The following is a 21,577-nucleotide window of genomic DNA, read 5'->3' as shown; positions in this document are numbered from 1 at the left end:
TGAAGTACATTTGACATTTGACCCACCTTTGCACTCCTAAGATGGCATCTGAGGAAAAAGTGGTTATTTCGTGAAATGATTCTTGCGACATCGTCTATATCAATACGTGTGCAAAATATGGCAAAGATAGGACAGGTATTCACCAAGATACAAGATTAAACATTAATGACCTTTGACCCTAATTTACATACCCAAGATGGTGTCCGATCAAGTAGTTGTTATTTTATGAAATAATGTACGTGACATGAACTAAACATGTGCAAAATATGGGGGTGATAGGGCCTGTTTTTCTTGAGTTGTTGCAAAGAAAGTTCCAGAAAGAAAGAAATATCTCAATACATCGAAGATAAGCTTTAATTTCAACCAAGTTTTTTAACGTCATAGCGACATCGTATGAAAAAACGAAGGGCACACATACGATAGCGCAGAGTCTCAGCTACAACATAGTAAAATGTTGGAGAAATTCACCGAAGGGTAAGTGAGCTAGTGCTCGATAAAGACAATCATGTAAATTTTCACATCTAGAAAAATTCCCTCCCATAGAGATAACACGTCTTAACGAAGATACAGAAAGAAGTACATATGACCTTTGACCCCACTTTGCACAGACAAGATGGCATCTGAGCAAAAAGTGGTTATTCTGTGAAATGATTCTTGTAACATGGTCTTTGCGTGTGCAAAATATGGGAAAGATAGGACATGTATTCACCAAGATACAGGATGAAACATTTATGACCTTTGACCCTAATTTACATACCCAAGATGGTGTCCGATTAAGTAGTTGTTATTTTATGAAATAATGTATGTGACATGAACTAAACATGTGCAAAATATGGGGGTGATAGGGGCTGTTTTTCTTGAGTTATTGCAAAGAAACTGGCAGAAAGAAAGAAATATCCCAATACATCGAATATAAGCTTTAATTTCAACCAAGTTTTTTGACGTGATTCCGACATCGTATGAAAAAATGAAGGGCACATTAACAACAGCCCAAAGTCTCAGCTACAACATATCAAAATCAGGGAGAAATTCACTGAAGCATAAGTGAGCTAGTGCTCGAAAATGATAGTCATGTCAATTTTCATTTCCAGAAAAACTGCACTCCCATAGAGATAACACGTAAACTGGTCAAATTTGACAATATTACTTTCAATCCATTTTTACGAGGTGATGCCGTCATCCAATCAAAATTTTGTTATAACAATTATGACAGAGCATTTAATAAGCTACAACATACTGAAATTTGGGTGAAAATCGGCAAAGGATAAGTGAGATACGCTCGAGTGAACTTGATATTTGATGACGTCATTTTGAAAATTTACTTTTTTTATTTTATTAAGAAATTTGATATCTTTTAATAATTTTTTCAGCATTGCCAACCCATGAAATGACATGTACAACTCATCAGCTTTCAGAAAATGTAAAGAAAATCCATCCTGACAAGTAGAATCGGATTTAAAATTCGCAGTTTTTGGCATAGTTGCACAGTATATCGCCATTGACGCACGCGCAGAATTTCAACTTTGACGGGCCCGTATGACGTCATATTGAGTTGTATTGACTTGAAACTTGGTATAAATATTCCTTGACATTTCAGACATCCGATAAAAGTGAAAAAACGGGAAATTTCTATTGCATATATACATGAGGTGTGCGTGCATATATATGTGCGCGCGCGTACACGTCCGTCCAATTTTTTCAATTTTTCGAAAAATGCTCCAAATGGTCTGAAACGTGTGCAAAAAATTTTTGAGCTCGATTGGAGCATGTAAATATTTCAACGCGCGCGTACGCGCACGTTTTAAGGGTATAGATGAATTTTGAGAAATGTGTAGAATCAGCTTGACTTGAACTATATATATGTGACGTAAATTTCATTGAAAAATTCCATTCCATTAATGAGATAAGAATAAAAATGTGTTTTCATATAGTGACATCATAGTGACGTCATGGTCGACTGATCACAATGATTTTACTAGATCTGTCGTCTTAGGGACATGATACATATGGCATAATTTTGAAATTGATAGGAAGAGGACTTTCTGAGCTAACCTCTGCACAACTTTTGAGGAGAAAGAAAGAAAGAAAGAAAGAAAGAAAGAAAGAAAGAAAGAAGAAAGAATCCGTACAGATACAGAAGGTGATCCGGGAGGATACTCGGATCACCTAAATATAATAAATGTGACGTAAAAGGGATAGTATATTTTTGGTTAAGACTTAACTTTACGTTTCCAACATTTTTGATAAGATACTGAGAAACCTGTTATGATTCGTGAAAGAACATGCAATTCCAAGAGGAATTCAAGATTTGATAAAATTTGGCTTTGAAATGGCTGAGATATCCAAAACAGAGAGATCCTCATGAAAGGTGGGACCCACTTTTGATAACGATCACTTTGCTTTCCTTTTTTTTTTAATGTCTCAGTCATTCCAAAACCGATTTTCATCAAATAAATCTTGAGGTCCTCTTAGAATGGTATGCTCTGTACTATTTCATAAATGGTTTCTTGGTATCTTGCAAAAAGTGAAAAGCCCAATCCTCATCTTCACCAATACTATACCATCCCTTTAAGCAGGAGCCAAACAAACAATAAGAACTTACTACTGAAGTAGTACCATCTCCAACTTCCTGGTCTTGTAGATCAGCCAGTTCAACAAGGACCTTAGCAGCTGGGTGTTCCACCTCAAGGAGCTTTAGAATTGTTGCCCCATCGTTTGTAACTGTAACATCCTGAGGATTATGCAACATGGATTATCAATATTACAGTTCCTCTAATTCATACAATTTAATAATAGCTTTTGAGTTCATTATGAAACCAGGAAAATTCATGTATGCAACTAGGCAACAAGGGAATATACTGTTTTTTCAATGCAAAACAGAACTCTCACTAAATGTGATTAATACCCCCATCAAAACCTGAGGGAGCTAACTCATTAGTCAATTTGTTTCTGGTTGAAGCAAACCTTGTGTCAGGATTTTGAATGATATTTCTGTGTTTAGGACCTACGTGAAGAATGGCTAAGCATGTGACTGTGTCCACTCACACACACTTTTCAATAGCCTAGTACCGGTGTCTTCATTCACACTAGATCCCTTTCAAATAGCCGAGTACATGAGATAGTGCTATTATGTGATGTGTGCAGGACTGCAATCGCCGCAATGGCTGTGCACACTAATTGGCAATCACGCTATGCTTTCATGTTTACACTTTTGTTGAACTGGCACCAGTGACAGTGATAAGTACTGTAGGTAGGTAATGAAAATATAAATTTTGATGTCACTTCACTGCAGAGCACAGCATTGTCTGTAAGATGGACTATTTCAGTGGTTCATATTGTATTGCTCATTGGCACATTGCATAGTCCCATACAAAATGTGTGTTGGTTAGGCAGCTGATTTTCTGGGGAAAGACAATCATTTGCTTGTGCTGGCATATAGGCCTCGACCCGACTTTACTGCTTTATTTTTTTGGAAATAGTGCCGCTTTTTGGCCAAAAATATGGTATGTTACAGTGTATGTGGCGGTTTAAGCTACAATATCAAGAATACTGCACAGAGGTAATAATGAATTTCTTATCACAACTACAGCTTATCATCCTTTCAATTCGTGCCTTCCCCTTTAGCAACAACCTGAGCAATTCAAACATGCCGAACACTTTCATGCCACATGAACAATAGACACTTGAAAAACAAACAAGAAAAGAGCTACTTCTTTAAGTGATAGTTCGTTGACTTACCCCAACATCATCCACCAACATCTTGTCCAGGCCCACGGGTCCAAGGGAGCTCTTGACGATATTGGCTATGGCTGCTGCTGCCATGACTGCAGATTATCAGGCCAAAAATGGCAATAAAAGGCGGGGAAAATCTATTTATTTATCTTTTTTGAGGTAGTAGATATTTAAAATAGATCCATCAATGATCAAAATGTGAATTCTGTCAACAGAACAACAATTCTCTATACATAGTACTCAATCTGAACAGTTTTATATGCCATAAAGCAGCAACTACCAGGTAGTCTAACACAAGCATGTACATTGTACAATGTAACTTTGGTCAGAGTTTATCCAAAAGCTAGCTATACATGTATACAGCACTTATGTGTACAATTACTTTCATCTCCATGTAGATATCTCAAATTCTACTGAACAAAACTGAACTAAAATCATAGGAGATACAGTGCTCACCGCTTAATCGCAAGGGGTCGGGAGACCAAGTTTTTCTCCCGTTTAAGCAGTGCTCCCGCCTAAGCGATGGCTGGTATTGGCCCGTGCAAACCACACAACATGAAGTCAAGTACAGTCAACTTTGAATACCTTGAATTCGTCGGGACTGAAGCAAATGGTTCGAGGTACGCAAAATTCGAGGTACGTGTACGTCAAATTTTCTTCGACGTATCCGACGTTTATTGATGTTCAACATGGTACCTGTTAGAGTGCCTACCGATTGTTTGCATGCTTGTCAATCGGAAATGAATCGACTTTTATAATTATATGTATTAATTGAATGAAAATCAAAATTAAAATAAAAATTTCAGAAATAAAGATTTTGGTGGCCCAATTGGGCCACCAAAAAAAAGTTGGATGTTTGCCTTAACTTTTGAAAATGAACAGCGGTAACAATCGGCTATGTAAGATGCTAAATAAATGTCAGATGTTTGCTTTTAATTTTGGAAATGAATAACGGTAATATTAGACTCAGTATGATACCAAAATAAATGTCGGATGTTTGCTTATACTTTTGGAAATGAATAACGGTAAGATTCAGCTCCGTATGGTGCTAAAATTAATGTATTGATGTTTGCTTTTATGTTCGAAAGTAAATAGGAATAACGTTCAGCTCAGGAAGATGCTTAAATAAATGTCGAATGTTTGCTATGATGTTCGGAAATGAAAAACAATAATATTCAACCCTCCGTACAATGATTAAATAAATGTCGGATGTTTGCTTATACTTTCGAAAGCAAATAGCTATAACATTCTGCTCCGGAAGATGCTAAAATAAATGTGAGATGATTGCTTTTACGCTCGGATGTGAATAGCAGTAATATTCTGCTCCATATGATGCTAAAATAACTGTTGGATGTTTGCTTTTAAATTTCGAAATGAATAACATTAACATTCAGCTGCGTTCGATGGTAAAATTAACGTTTGATGTTTGCTTCGACGTTCGGAAATGAGTGACAATATTCAATTTTGTACGATGAAAAAATAAATGTCTGATCATGCTGATGTTTGCTTTATGTCCAAAAGTAAATAGCAATAATATTCAGCTCCGGAAGATGCTAAAATAAAATGTCGAATGTTTGCTTTGACGTTCGGAAATGAATAACAATAATATTCAACTCCGTAAGATGATAAAATAAATGCCGGATGTTTGCTTTTACGTTCGAAAGTAAATAGCAATAACATTCTTCCCCATACGATGCTAAAATAAATATTGGATATTTGCTATTTCGAAATGAATAACAGTAACATTCAGCTGCGTTTGATGGTATAAATGTCTGATGTCTGCCTTGATGTTCAAAAATGAAAAACAGTAACATTCGGCTCCGTACGATGATAAAATAAATGTCAGATGATTCATTTCACTTTCGACAGTGGACAGCACTAACATTCGGCTCCGTACGATGATAAAATAATCGTCAGATGATTCACTTCACTTTCGGAAATGGACAGCAGTAACATTCGGCTCCGTACGATAATACAATAAATGTCGGATGTTTGCTTTTAAATTTGGAAATGAATAATGGTAATGATATTGGTGGCCCAATCGGGCCACCAAAAATAAAAGTTAGTGTGGAGCCCCGTCTATTCTATTCTTTATTGTGCTAGGCCTATACTTCCAGATTATAATAATTACCAAACTATTTTCATAGTCGCATTGCTGAAAAAAAAAAAGAAGAAGAAGAAAGTATTCAGTGCTTGCGTTTTCGGGGGGAGAATTAATGAAACAAACTTCGTGAAAATAACAAAGTAAAAAAAAAAAGAGAGACCCGGGGGTCACGCGCTCACCCGAGTATCGCAACTTCACCTTCCATGCATTCTTGCAGACTCTTACCTGAGAAAAATGGAAACTTACGGTGGAGGTAGCTTTGAGAGTGGCGGCATGGTGTCCATTTACTGCGACAGCCGCCACACGCAGTGTGGCGGCTGCGCCGTGCTCCCATAAAAGATCTTCATGTTGAACAAACGGGTGCCTTTGCGGCGCTATATTTCCTTAATTTTTCAACAGAAACTACTAGGAATACTTACATGGGTCGATGAAACCTAAATGACTATCATCGGCGACTGTTTGATGCATTTCATTGCTTGTGATGCACAAAATGATGTCTTATAAGCAGCTCACCGATGTTCACAGAATTCACAATCACTTGCACAAGCGCACACAGAATACTTGAACTAACATAAGCGAAACTGCGGGGAAGCCGCCAGGACCGCGCCTGGCGGCGCGGTCTCCGGGGCTAGGTGTCCATTTACATATTCCATCACACTGGTAAAAAATACCTACCAAGTACACTGTACTTTATAGAATGTTGGATTTATTTAATGCAGCTTGGGCAAAAAAAGATTTAAAGCCCTATCACTTTTGATTAGAACTAGAGAAAAATATTACAGAATATTCATTGATTTATGAGGTTTGGACCCCCTGGGGCACCCAAGGAAAGCATGGTGCCCATTCAAATACTTTGAAATCTAATCCCCATGGGACTACCTGCCAAGTTTGGTGAAAATTTGTGATAGGGTTTTCAAGAAAAGGATGAAAATTTACAATTTCAGTCCAAATTTAGGCCCCCTGGGTCCCCCCAGGTGGGGCATGGTGCCCATTTGATAGAATTGAGATTCTATCCCCCTACAGTATATACCAAAAGAAACTTTGCGTTAATCAACATTAACGTTTCATTAACGCAAGCGGTTTCACCTGAATCATTAGTAACGCAAAGTAACGATCGGGAAAATTAACGTTTGTAGTAACGATGAGTAACGATCCCTCACGCAAATTAACGATGTTTCGTTAAAATTAACGATAGGTAACGCAAGAACTCACACGAGATTTTGGTTTTGTAACGAGACCTGGTGAAAGGACGACGTAGCCCCTGCCGAATGTAGCGATTTAGCGGAGTCTTTTCGCGAATCGAATCACGATTTCGCGAATGGTTTATTTGCGACCGGCGTCACCAAAAACGCACGCCGGGCCACCAAAAAAAGCCGGATGTTTGCCTTCAGTTTTGAAAATGAACAGCGGTAACTATTGGCTTCGTAAGCTCAGGCCTCGAATTAACCGACGGCCACCGACGGCCATGGCCGTCGGTGCCCCTCTCGTTGGCCGCAATGCCTTTTGTTTTTTGATCAAAGTTACGGCCCAAAAAAAAAATGTGCCCTTTTTCTTGGGGCCGTGGTGCCCTTTTAGAATGAAAGTTATTATTTATGACGTATGATATGCCCTTTCTCAAAGTCTCTTTAATAAGCTTGAACAACTCTCCTGATCTCAAATATCATACCTTCAGTTCACTCGCGTCCCGATGTATCTGATTCAAACTCAAAGTATCTTTCCGAGATACGAGACGATGTGTACGTACATGTACAGTAGCGCTCACGGTAACCTGTGTCACTCCCGCGTATTCCCGCGTGCTTCTTCGAGTGGATAAATCGGTGTTCACTTCCGACATACCTGCGGGGATACGCGGGAATACAGCGGGAGTACAACGCAGCGAGACCGCGTGCGATTTATCGTGTGGGAAACACGCCAAAACAGCCCGATGTACGATCAACGCAAGCCCAATGTACGATCAACGCAATGTATGAACAATGCTGTGCTTCGCATGGCTGAGTGTGCGATTTGCGCTGTGTTGGCCTACAGGTACATCCTTGCATAGCGCGTGTGCTTGCAGACGAACCAGCACAGTGACAGTTGCAATTATTTGCAGAGTAAGAAGAAAAGCACGCAAAGAAAGCTGCCTCATTGTAATTTAATTCCACGTGCCAGCACATCGTACTAGAAACTCGCACGGAGGGATAGGGCCCTGTACGCAGCGAGGTGAAAGGGACTCGATTCTACCTTCCTGTCAGTCCACTGCACAAAACTGCAAAGCAGTATTACGAATGGAGCGATGTTACAAGCACGTGATTTCCCGAAGTTTTTTTCTAGACTCACAGAGAAATTATTAAAAAAAAAAAAAAAAAAATCTTTCTTTTCGACTTCGTGCACTCACCTCGTGACACATTTCCTGAGAAGAGTTCTTCTATCTTTGTTAATAAATTCACATCGAACCATGCAATAATTTTCCAGAAAAAAAAAAAATCATCTTTAAACAATACGGAGAAAACCTTGTGAAGAAATTACTACATGTACGGTATCCGTAAATCGCTACTCATTCTCGGGGAAGTTGCACATCTCTACCGTACTCAGTGGAGGAGTGTGGGAGAAACGCGGGAGTTACAAAGCTCGGATACGAGAGTTACAAAGATCGAACCCTAGGGTGTGAGGGAAACGCGGGAGTTACAAAACTCGCACCCCTCCCGTACTGAGAGCATGGTGTGCGGGAAACGCGGGAGTTACAAAGCTCGGATACGAGAGTTACAAAAAAGAACGTACCCCACCATCCCGTATTAAGAGCATGGTGTGAGGGAAACGCAGGAGTTACAAAGCGCACCCCTCCCATAGTGAGAGCGTGTTGTGCGGGAAACGCGGGAGTTACAAAGCTCGGATAACAAAGATCGTACCCCACCCGTATTAAGAGCATGGTGTGAGGGAAACGCAGGAGTTACAAAGCTCGCACCCCTCCCATAGTGAGAGCGTGTTGTGCGGGAAACGCGGGAGTTACAAAGCTCGGATAACAAAGATCGTACCCCACCCGTATTAAGAGCAGGGTGTGAGGGAAACGCGGGAGTTACAAAGCTCGCACCCCTCCCATAGTGAGAGCGTGTTGTGCGGGAAACGCGGGAGTTACAAAGTTCGGATAACAAAGATCGTACCCCACCCTATTAAAAGCAGGGTGTGAGGGAAACGCGGGAGTTACAAAGCTCGCACCCCTCCCGTACTGACGGCGTGTCGTGTGGGAAACGCGGGAGTTACTATAAAGCTCGTCCCCCTGCCGTATTACTTTGTGCCCGTTTACTTTTCTTTTTTTTTAATCAGGTGATGAAACATCGTATAGACCAGAAAAATAACAAAAAGCCTTTCTATTTCTTTTCTAATTTATGCACTTTCTCTACTGTTATCTAATCTTTTTCTGTTCTTCTTCTTCTTTTTCTTTTTTTTCTTCTTCTTCTAATTACTGTCATTACAGTAGGCCTATTAGTATCATCACAACTTTGTTACTATAACCTCTGTAATTTTCTTTTGTGCAAGCAACAAACTATCTTTCTCTATCTTTCGTCTGCATGAGCACCAAGTGTTTTCTTTATTCAAGGGAAAAAGAAAAGAAAAAGCAAAATCACAAGCGTTGCGCTCAATCTACTTCCTTACGTTTATTATTGAGAAACTTGAATATATACTATAGCAACGATTGTACTAGAAATGCATGTCAACATCAAAGTAAGCCCATTTTCTATTATTCCGTGAGTTACAATCTCGCATCCTTTCCTTGCTAACTCTATACCAGAGGAGGGATTACGGGCTATTTCAAAGTTCGCACTCTCTATTCAGTGGAGTGCGCTTCTGCGGTAAACGCGGGAGCACTAATCTCTCATCCCTCTCGTGATGCTCAGAGGAAGTTGAGGGAATACGCGGGAGTTACAAAGCTCGGATAACAAAGATCGTACCCCCACCCGTATTAAGAGCAGGGTGTGAGGGAAACGCGGGGGTTACTATAAAGCTCGTACCCCTGCCGTATTATTTTGTGCCCGTTTTACATTTCTTTCTTTTTTTTTTAAAATCATGAATCATGACATGTGACGAAACATCGTAGACCAACAGAAAAACAACAAAAATCCTTTCTTTTTCTTTTCTAATTTATGCACTTACTTTGTGACACATTTTCTGGGTAAAGTTCTTCAATCTTTGGCAATAAATTCACATTCATACTTTTCTCGAAAAAAAAAATAGGTTGCAAAATAAAGTTGAGGGAATACGCGGGAGTTACAAAGCTCGGATAACAAAGATCGTACCCCACCCCAGGGTGTGAGGGGAAACGCGGGAGTTACAAAGCTCGCACCCCTCCCGTACTGAGAGCGCGTTGTGCGGGAAACGCGGGAGTTACTATAAAGCTCGTACCCCTGCCGTATTATTTTGTGCCCGTTTACATTTCCTTTTTTGTTTAATCAGGTGATGAAACATCGTAGACCAACAGAGAAATAACAAAAAGCCTTTCTATTTCTTTTATAATTTATGCACTTGTTTTCTGTGACACATTTTCTGGGGAAAGTTCTTCAATCTTTGGCAATAAATTCACATTCATACTTTTCTCGAAAAAAATAGAGATTGTGTTGCACAATTAAGCAATGAAATATTCTTGCTCACATTTTCTTCTCTACAGTTATGGTTTAATGAGAAAAATTGCGATATTTCCTTATAGTTTAGGCTTTATTGAAAAAAAAAAGTATGGTTGGATGTTTTGTGATACAACTGACTTACACATTTGCACCAAAAAGCGATATCCTGAACATTTTTAAAATCATGATCATCAAATAGATACAGTAAAATGTAATATATGATTTTTGTTTCCTATATCCCTGTTTTCAATTAGATATAAATGCATTTCTTCAATTTCACAAGCTCTGAATCTTTGATCTAACAGTACCATGAATACAAAGTGCCTACATTTTTTTCTTTTCTTTTTTTAGTGGCCTAAATCACTTAGCGATAATGGTATACTATAGTTAACGCATCATGGTGTGATAGAAAATTATTTTCTGGCACGGGGGATATCCCTTTCTCATTTTCGCATGAGTGACATAGCTCGTATCCCCCTCCTGTATTGAGAGTAGAGAGTGCCCCTCCCCCAACTGATACTTCATAAGTGATATCCAGAGTGCGTGATTACACGAGTGACGAGGTTCGTATCCCGCCCGTACATTGAAAGTAGGGTGTGCAGGATTACGCGGGAACTTCAAAGCTGATTACCCCTCCTGTATCGAGAGAAGGGGCGCGGGAAAACGCGGGAGCAACAAAGGTCGTAATCAACTTGCCTGTATTGTGATTACAAAATGCGGGAGCACGCGGGAGCTTCAAGGGTCATTACCCGTCCCCTCCCTTATCGAGAGTTAAACAGGGAGAGCGGGACTACACGGGAGCTACTACCTTTCTTCTCATTAACATGACCACTTTCAGTGTTAATGCCTTCACAGACCACAGGCAATTATTGAAATTATATAATAGGCATGCTTTATTTTCACTTACCTTTCTCCTCACTTTCACGAAGAGTTTGTCGGTATATCATTATCCTCACTTCCTTGACAGAATGCTTGCCCTTCCCATAAGGTCTTGGTTCACATGTCCATCGACAAGCTCCGGATCTTAAATGTATATGTTAAATATCTGATGAACGCTATTAACGAAAGCTTACCTCTCTGCCACGACACGGAGTGATCATGCATTTCTTCATCTGGCGGCAAAATATTACATACGGTGAATATCCAAATGATGGTTGTACACCCGGAAACTTGAGTCGTAACGTGGCAAGCAAAATCCTCGACGTTGTTGCAATATCAAGTGTATATTGTAGATTTCATTGACATCCAATGAAGTGAAAAGGGAAAACTTGTCACATAGTTTCATAACCTTACTAAGTGTTCATCACACGCAGACGAAGAAAAATTTGTCAAGGCAAACCTATGGTTTCACTATGCGTTCACTTTTTGAATTGTATATACAAATAATCTATTCTGTACTATCCTTAATCTGATCAATCTTGCTGCTCTTCTCTGCGTCTTCTAGTATCATCGTAACTTCGTTTCTTTTACCTCTTTAATGTCCTTTCCGATAGGCGATAAGGCAACTGTCTTCTCTATATTTCCTCTGAGCACCAAATGGTTTCATCAGTCAAAAGAAAAGAAAAAGAGGAAGACAAACAGCGAGGAGCTCGATATGCAATTTATATACATTCTTCGTAGAATATTCATGTTTTGGCAGGATATTGGTCCTGGCAATCACTATAATGTCTATTTCATGTATTTATGAACTGTGCATTCTTTTCTTCAAACCCACCAGTTATCAAACTCATTTTCTTTACTGGAGTAACAGTAACAGTAACAGTAATGTCGTATCCTCCCCTTGTTAAGACAGGATACAGAGGGGCAATTTCAAAGTTCGCACTCTCTATTCAATGGAGTGCTCTTCTGCGGTAAACGCGGGAGCACAACACTGATCTCAGACTCCTTTCATGATGTTCAGAGGACTAATGTTAAAGGAATACGCGGAAAGTGCTACCAGCTCCACAATACTTTGGGTGCTGAGGATTACGCGGAAGACACAAAAGCTTGCACGTACCCCTTCCATATTCCTTGGAGCGAACGCGGGAATCGCGGGAGCTACAAATCTCGACTCCTCCCGCGTTCACAGGAGGTTCTGAGCAAATACAAGCATACACAAATCCATTCCAGAATTTTATTTTCTGTTACATTTAGTCCTATCCATGGCCACATTTTTTCGGGATTGTGGTACCGGGAATTTTATATTGTACTTCTTCCCATCCACAAGCTTTGGTTCTACTAATCATTTTTTTTTTTCCGGAAACTTTTTTTTTTCATAGTATACATGTAATATGGCAAACCTGTAAATCCATCAACAGATTACAAGTAGTTTTTGATTTGTTCTGCATTTTGATAACAGTAGTTACAAAAATCCATGGGAAGAGGGAAACTTGTCAAATGCATAGTATTCAGCATCCACCTTAAACAAACAAATGCGTTCATCTTTCGAACCTTATTCTTTACACCTGTTATCTAATCAGTCTTTTTCTGTTCTTCTTCTTCTTCTTCTTCTTCTTCTTCTGTATACTGTCATTCGTATCATTACAACAACCTTGTTACTATTATAACCTCTGTAATTTTCTTTTAGACAAGCAGCAAACTGTCTTTCGCTATCTTTCCTCTGCATGAGCACCACGTGTTTTCATTATTCAAGAGAAAAAATCACAAGCGTTGCACTCTTAATCAATACTTTCTTGACAGAGTATTTGTTATGGCCGATTTTGGTCCGGGTCATCAGTAATGAACATGGGAACCATTTTTCAAACTCAACAACTTAAGATCTATAGACATGAAGCAGAGAGGCGGAACTGCTTGAATCAATGCACTATAAACTCTGGGTATATACGGTTATATTTACTTGAGAAACTTTAGTATAATATAGCAACGACTGTAGACATGCATATCAGCATCAAAGTAGGTCTATTTTCTATTATTTCTGGAGTTAAATAATCTCGCATCTTGTACTTGTTAAGACTATTATATTATACAGAAGAGGAGGGATTACGGGGTAATTTCAAAGTTCGCGCTCTCTATTCAGTGGAGTGCGGTAAACGCGGGAGCACTAATCTCTTATCCCTCTCGTGATGCTCAGAGGAAGCTGAGGGAATACGCGGGAGGTACAAAAGCTTGCATGCCTTCCGTGTTCACTGGAGCGTACGCGGGAATCGCGGGAGCTACAAAGTTTAATCTCGACTCCTCCCGTGTTCACAGGAGGTTCAGCGTGAATGCAAGCTTACACAAATCCATTCCAGAACATACTTTTTTTGGTTTTGTTACATAGGTCCTGTGGCCACATTTTTCGGGATTGTCGTACCAGAAATGTTATACTGTACTTCTTCAAATCCACAAGCTCCGGTTCTTAATAAAATAATAAATAATCAAATATGAAATTTTATACAATGTATATAATACATTTTTCGGAAACGTTGTATATAGTAATAAAAGATGGCAAATTAATCCCTCGAAACATCAAGTCTTTGTTTTTATCTTTTAGTTTGATAACAGTAACAAAAATCCATGGTTAGAGGGAAACTTATCAAATCACTCAGCAATATTATTCAGCGTTCACCCAATAAACAAAATAGCATGCGTTCACCTTTTGAACTGTATATACTCACATATTTACACCCGTTATCTAATCAAATCTTTCTCTGTTCTCTTCTTCTACTTGTTACTGTCATTATTAGTATTATCATAACAACTTTGTTACTATTAACCTCTATAATTTTCTTTTGGACAAGCAACAAACTAACTGTCTTTCTCTATCTTTCCTCTGCATGAGCATCACCACGTGTTTTCATTATTCAAGAGAAAAATAATCACAAGCGTTGCACTTAACCAATACTAGTCTTTCTTGGCAGAGATTTGTTATGGCCGATTTTGGACCGGGTCATCAGTATAATGAACATGGGAACCATTTTCTTCAAACTCACCGGCTTGAGATCTTATACAGACATGAAGTATATTGGGAGGCGGAACAATTAGAATTAACGCATATTTATTTGAGAAACTTCAGTATATTATAGCAACGACTGTACCAGTCTTGCATAATCAGCAGCAAAGTAGCTAGTATAGGCCTATTTTCTTTTATTTCTGGAGCTAAACTTAATAATCTCGCATCTTTTACTTGTGAAGACTATTATACAGAAGAGGAGGGATTACGGGGTAATTTCAAAGTTCGCGCTCTCTATTCAGTGGAAAGCGCTTCTGCGGTAAACGCGGGAGCACGTATCTCTCACCCCTCTCGTGACGCTCAAAGGAAGTAGAAGGAATGCACGTACGGGAGGTACAAAAGCTTGCATCCCTTCCGTGTTCATTGGAGCGTACGCGGGAATCGCGGGAGCTACAAATCTCGACTCCTCCCGCGTTCACAGCAGGTTCAGCGTGAATACAAACTTACACAAATCCATTCCAGAATATTATTTATTTATTTTTTTTTTTAACACTCGTCCTGCTTGACCACAATTTTCAGGATTGTCGTACCGAAAATTTTATACTGTACTTCTTCAAATCCACCAGCTCTGGTTCATAATCAAATATTATACAATTTTTTTTTTTCCGTACACGTTTTTTCTTCTAGTAATATCAGATGGCAAATAAATCCCTAAAAACATTACAAGTCCTTGTATTATTCATTTTGATAACAGCAGTAACAAAAATCCATGGTAAGAGGGAAACTTATCAAATCATTAGAGTATTCTGCATTCACCTTAAAAACAAACAAATGCGTTCACCTTTCGTACTGTACTCACATATAAATACACCCATCATCTTATCAATCTTTTTCTGTTCTTCGTCTTCTACTTATTACTGTTATTATTACTAATATCATAATAACTTTGTTACTATAACCTCTATAATTTTCTTTTAGACAATCAACAAACTGGTATCTGCATGTCCTCTGCATTAGCACCAAGTGTTTTCATTATTTAAAGAAAAAAATATCACAATCACAAGCGTTGCCCTCTACTTTCTTGACAAAGTATTTGTTTTTGCCAATTTTGCTCAGGGCCATCACTAGGTAGTAATGAACTTGGAACCATTTTCTTCAAACCCGCACCAGCTAGAGATCTTAGACTTGAAGCAGGGAGGCGGAATTGCTTGAATTAACGCACTATCAATCTATGGGTACGATTAGTTGAGAAACTTAAGTATACTATAGCAACGACTGCATATACTATAGACATGCATATCAGCATCAAAGTAGGCCTATTTTCTATAGTTGAGTTAATAGTCTCGCATCCTTCACTTGTTAACTCTATACCAGAGGAGGGATTACGGGGTAATTTCAAAGTTTGCACTCTCTATTCAGTGGAGTGCGCTTCTGCGGTAAACGCGGGAGCACTAATCTCTCATCCCTCTCGTGATGCTCAGAGGAAGTTGAAGGAATACGCGGGAGGTACAAAAGCTTGCACCCCTTCCGTGTTCATTGGAGCGTACGCGGGAATCGCGGGAGCTACAAATCTCGACTCCTCCCGCGTTCACAGCAGGTTCAGCGTGAATACAACCTTACACAAATCCATTCCAGAATATTTTTTTTTTTTTTTTTTTTTTTTTTTTTAACACTGGTCCTGCTTGGCCACAATTTTCAGGGTTGTCGTACCAGAAATTGTATACTGTACTTCTTCAAATCCACCAGCTCTGGTTCATAATCAAATATTGAGGCAATTTTGTTTTCCGTACACGTTTTTTCTTCTAGTAATATCAGATGGCAAATAAATCCCTAAAACATTACAAGTCCTTGTATTATTCATTTTGATAACAGCAGTAACAAAAATCCATGGTAAGAGGGAAATTTATCAAATCATTAGAGTATTCAGCATTCACCTTAAAAACAAACAAATATATACGTTCATCTTTCGTATTGTACTCACATATAAATACACCAATCATCTACCCGGTATTCTTATCAATTTTTTTCTGTTCTTCGTCTTCTACTTATTACTGTCATTATTACTACTATCATAATAACTCTGTACTATAACCTCTATAAATTTCTTTTAGACAAGCAACAAACTGGTATAACTGTCTTTATCTATCTGTCCTCTACATGAGCACCAAGTGTTTTCATTATTTAAAGAAAAAAATATCAAAATCACAAGCGTTGCCCTCTACTTTCTTGACAAAGTATTTGTTATGGCCAATTTTGCTCAGGGCCATCACTATAGGTAGTAATGAACTTGGAACCATTTTCTTCAAATCCGCACCAGCTAGAGATCTTAGACTTGAAGCAGGGAGGCGGAATTGCTTGAATTAACGCACTATATAATCTATGGGTATGATTATATTTGAGAAACGTTAAGTATACTATAGCAACGACTGATACTAGACATGCATATCAGCATCAAAGTAGGCCTATTTTCTATTATTTATTGAGTTACAATAATCTCGCATCCTTCCCTTACTCTATACCAGAGGAGGGATTACGGGGTAATTAAGTTGGCGCTCTCTTTTCAGTGGAAAGCGCTTTTGCGGTAAACGCGGGAGCACTAATCTCTCACCCCTCTCGTGACGCTCAAAGGAAGTTGAGGGAATACGCGGGAGGTACAAAAGCTTGCATGCCTTCCGTGTTCATTGGGGCGAACGCGGGAATCGCGGGAGCTACAAATTTCAACTCCCCTGCGTGTTCACGGGAAGTTCTGAGCGAATACACTAGTCAGGAGGTAAAATCGAGACTTGTCAAATCATTATGAAGATGAGAGTTCACAAATGCGTTTATTTTTCGAATCGTATTACATCGTCTGTGTCTACTCTTTGCCTCCTCTTGTAATCATAATTTTTATTGTCTCTTCCCATTTTGTAAGGGGTCTGTGCCGTCCATTTACTCACTTCACAAAAGCTAATTCCAATAATCATTTATGTCATTATTATCATGACATCATAATTTTCTTTTAGCTCTATAATTTCCTTACGGATATTTCTAAGCGATACGACAGTTGTTTCGGGGAATACACGTTCTTTAAGGGCTACACGTGTTTTCATGGTTCTCTGCTAAACTTTATTCTCTGACGTTCGTGGCATAAAGTTACGGCAAATATATAGGCCATAAGTAAAGCAAACAAATGGAAATAAAAAAAAAAAATCTTTCTCGTACGTTGCCTTACGCTGTGACAGGGAATTAACAGCTGATACGAACTAGCACAGGCTTATTAGCCCATGCGGTACCAGAAACACATATGGAAGGCAATATTATTTATTTATTAGGTGATCCGAGAATCCTCTCGGATCACCTTCTGTATCTGTACTGATTCTTTGTTTAGGTGATCCGAGTATCCTCTCGGATCACCTTCTGTATCTGTACGGATTCTTTGTTAGGTGATCCGAGAATCCTCTCGGATCACCTTCTGTATCTGTACGGATTCTTTGGTTCTTCTTCTTCTTCTTCTTCTTTATTTCTCCTCAAAAGTTGTGCATCGATTAGCTCAGAAAGTGCTCTTCCTATCAATTTCAAAATCATACCATATATGTATCATGTCCCAAAGACGACAGATTTTATAAAATCATAGTGATCAGTCGACCGTGACGTCACTATGACGTCATTATATGAAAACACATTCTCATTCATATATCATTAATGGAATGGAATTTTTCAATGAAATTTACGTCACATATAGTTCAAATCAAGTTGATTCTACTTGTGTTTTCAAAATTCATCTATACCCTTAAAACGTGCGCGTACGCGCGCGTTGAAATATTTGTATGCTCAAATCGAGCTCCAAATTTTTTTGCACACGTTTCAGACCATTTAGAGCATTTTTTGAAAAATTGAAAAAATCGGACGGACGCGTACGCGCACGCGCATATACGCACGCACAGCTCATACGCAATAGAAATTTCCCGTTTTTTTACACTCATCGGATGTCTGAAATGTCAAGAAATATTTCTACCAAGTTTCAAGTCAATCCGACTCAATATGACGTCATACGGGCCCGTCAAAGTTGAAATTCCGCGCGCGCGTCAATGGCGATATACAGTGCAACTATGCCAAAAAAACGCCAATTTTAAATCCGATTTTACTCGTCAGGATGGACGGTAACCCCCCATTTTCTTTACATATTCTGAAAGCTGATGAGTTGGACATGTTATTTCATGGGTTGGCAATGCTGGCAAAATGATTAAAAGATATCAAATTTCTTAATAAAGTAAAAAAAGTAAATTTTCAAAATGACGTCATCAAATTTAAAGTTCACTCGAGCCTATCTCACTTATCTTTTGCCAATTTACACCCATATTTCAGTATGTTGTAGCTTATTAAATGATCTTTCATTAATATAATTACAACCTTTTGATTGGATGACGGCATCACCTCGTAAAAATGGATTGAAAGTCACCTTGTCAAATTTGACCAGTTTACGTGTTATCTCTATGGGAGTGCAGTTTTTCTGGAAATGAAAATTGATATGACTATCTTTATCGAGCACTAGCTCACTTATACTTCGGTGAATTTCTCCCAAATTTTAATATGTTGTAGCTGAGACTTTGGGCTATCGTGAATGTGCCCTTTGTTTTTTCATACGATGTCGGGATCACGTCAAAAAACTTGGTTGAAATTAAAGCTTATCTTCGATGTATTGAGATATTTCTTTCTTTCTGCAACTTTCTTTGCAATAACTAAAAAAAAAACAGCCCCTATCGCCCCCATATTATGCACATGTTTAGTTCATGTCACGTACATTATTTCATAAAAAAACAACTACTTGATCGGACACCGTCTTGGGTATGTAAATTAGTGTTTCATCCTGTATCTTGGTGAATACTTGACCGAAAGATCGGTCTGTATCACGGATCCCCTCCGTATACACACCGAAGTCAATGATCCCGGCTCCTGTGTGGAGCATCGCGCACAGATCAAACGTCGTTGTAAACCAAATTTCTGACAGCTTTTTTACATTCAAACAAGTTTGAACGTGACGACGGAACAGGCTGGTTGATGTGTGTTTTACGTTGAAAATTCGACCGAAATGTTGGATTATTCATTAATGTGGTGTGTGAAGTCTATTCTTGAATAGTTGATTTAACTGTACAAGCTTAAATTTGCCGACCTAGGGCAGTGAATTAGACGCAATCGAGAAGGGTGAGGTACCTCACCCAATTTTCCATAGAGACAGTGGTTAAGAATATCCACACAGCAATAGGTACTGGTACCGGTACCTTCCGTCTGTCTACGGAGGACAGATTGTCTTTATCGAGCAGTAGCTCACGTACGTACATGTACCCTTTTCGGTGAATTTCACCGATTTCACCATATTAACCGTATGTGTGCCTATGTATGCCTGTGTATGCCTATGTATGCCAGAAAATCACAATCTCACGGATGGACATGCCATCGCTGTGCCTCTGCCTCACATTCTGAGAGCTAAAGACATAATGCAACTGATTTATCTGTGATTTCATGCATCTGGACCTGCTGAACATGAATTTTGTGGTTCTGTCCCTGCTGCAAACACCGCTGCAAACAACAGTCTTTCGCGCTATAGTCCCACACATTCATCTTCGTGTCATGGACCACCAGTTCATCATGCAGAAATTGCAGTGACAATGACGATCTGCTGTAAGTTTTTTTCTGATATTGCATACACCACAGGACCAATATTACATGCCCTCTTGCTACAGTGACCTGTGTCTCTCAGCCTTATATCCGTGGAAACCCTGAACTTAATCAATGTCAATGCACAGTGTGCTTGGATAAACTGATACTGAGTGTTACTGTTACATATACATGTCCTACGGCTACTGAACTGTGTACTGTGCATACGTGTTATATCTGTAGCGGTGCTGAATGCTATGTGCAAGCAAGTTGTACGTACTTCAGTCGCCTAGCTACACTGCTTGTAGACTACTGAGTATCTCATGTGACATCTGAAGTTAAGCCTCATCTTCTCAGAACTCAAAACCTCCCGTGATTATCACCAAATGACTATCACAAGTGTTCTTCACGTGACGATATATAAGAGTATTAGACCTACCTCGAAGTGAAGATGAATTGACTTATGCTCTACAATCATAGTCTCAGAGTGCCAATGTGGATTTAATACAGCTACAGTCCACTGGCTGCTTCTCTGCAGTCAGTATGCCTGACCTCGCCATTTCTGTTCGTCACTGAGTATAGCACCGTACTAATAGTCATCACTCCAGATTCCAGTACTACTGTCACACTGTCTGTCGCACCTGATACCCCAATATGGAGACCCGCAAAGGGAAAGCCACAAGTACTGAAGCAATCATTCAGGCTTTTGGAGAGTATATCCAGAGTCCTGATTTCCTTAAAGCCATCAAAGAAGCTGTTGAGAAAGCCATGAATAAACAAACAACAAAGTTTGTCCAGCGCCTTGACCTAGTTGAGCAAAAGTGCACCAGTCTCAAGGAGAAGTCCGATCAACATGATGGCTGCATCTTTGACCTGGAAGTATCCCTCAAAGCAAAAGATGCTGAAATAAAACGTCTCACCACCGCTCTTGATGATCAAGCAACAGCTGTCAACAATCTCAAACTGACGATGAATGAAGCAGAGCAATATTCTCGCCGCAACTCCCTGAAGTTCCATGGTGTCAAAGAGAGCAGACTAGAAGACACAGACCAACTCATCCGCCAGCTCTGTTCCGACCAGCTCGATGTGCCCATTACTCTCAATGATCTTGACAGATCGCATCGTGTTGCCCCCCATCAACGACATCGCGACATCCCAGCCGTCAAACTTTGTTGCCAGCAACAAACAGAAAGACAATAAAGAAGACCATCCTTAGTAAATGTGACTTGGAAAGCTTTGACATGGGCCTAAATTGATCCCAAATAGGCACTCAGATATTGGGTAACTTGTTGAATTTTGTGTATTTTTTTTTCTTTTTGAATTATATGTACACACTTGTATATCTCTGATTTTCTGTATAACTTTTGCACTTCTTTTCTTTTACTTTTTTTCCCCCAAATGTTTGAGCCTTGTAATAGTTTGATTACTCAAGTGGTCGAAGACAACGGAACCTCGGATACTTTATATACAGATACTCCATTAATAGTGCATGATGATGTGAGGGTTTCTCCCTTAAAATCTGTTTTTCAGGAAGAATCAACTACATCTTCACACTCATTATACTAGATCATGTTACCAGATTCACCGATGGTCTTTCTCAAATGATAGGTCCAAATATTCATTACGGTATACTGGACC

At 39.2% G+C, this 21,577-nt stretch overlaps 1 protein-coding gene across 1 annotated transcript in view; it reads right to left on the bottom strand.

Annotated features, from left to right (window-relative positions):
- LOC139731413 (T-complex protein 1 subunit alpha-like) overlaps nt 1–21,577 on the bottom strand; it is a 138,435-nt gene that overhangs the window by 97,571 nt on the left and 19,287 nt on the right. Inside the window, 2 exon segments of the mRNA XM_071642300.1 lie at nt 2,603–2,731; nt 3,739–3,824. Of these exon segments, the coding sequence (XP_071498401.1) occupies nt 2,603–2,731; nt 3,739–3,824 (215 nt within the window).

This window comes from Diadema antillarum, unplaced genomic scaffold (genome assembly GCF_040938485.1).
Source record: "Diadema antillarum isolate AM-2024a unplaced genomic scaffold, OU_Dant_1.0 seq00000369_RagTag, whole genome shotgun sequence".
In the NCBI taxonomy this organism is placed as follows: domain Eukaryota; kingdom Metazoa; phylum Echinodermata; class Echinoidea; order Diadematoida; family Diadematidae; genus Diadema; species Diadema antillarum.
This window is presented reverse-complemented; position numbering and strand designations above follow the sequence as displayed.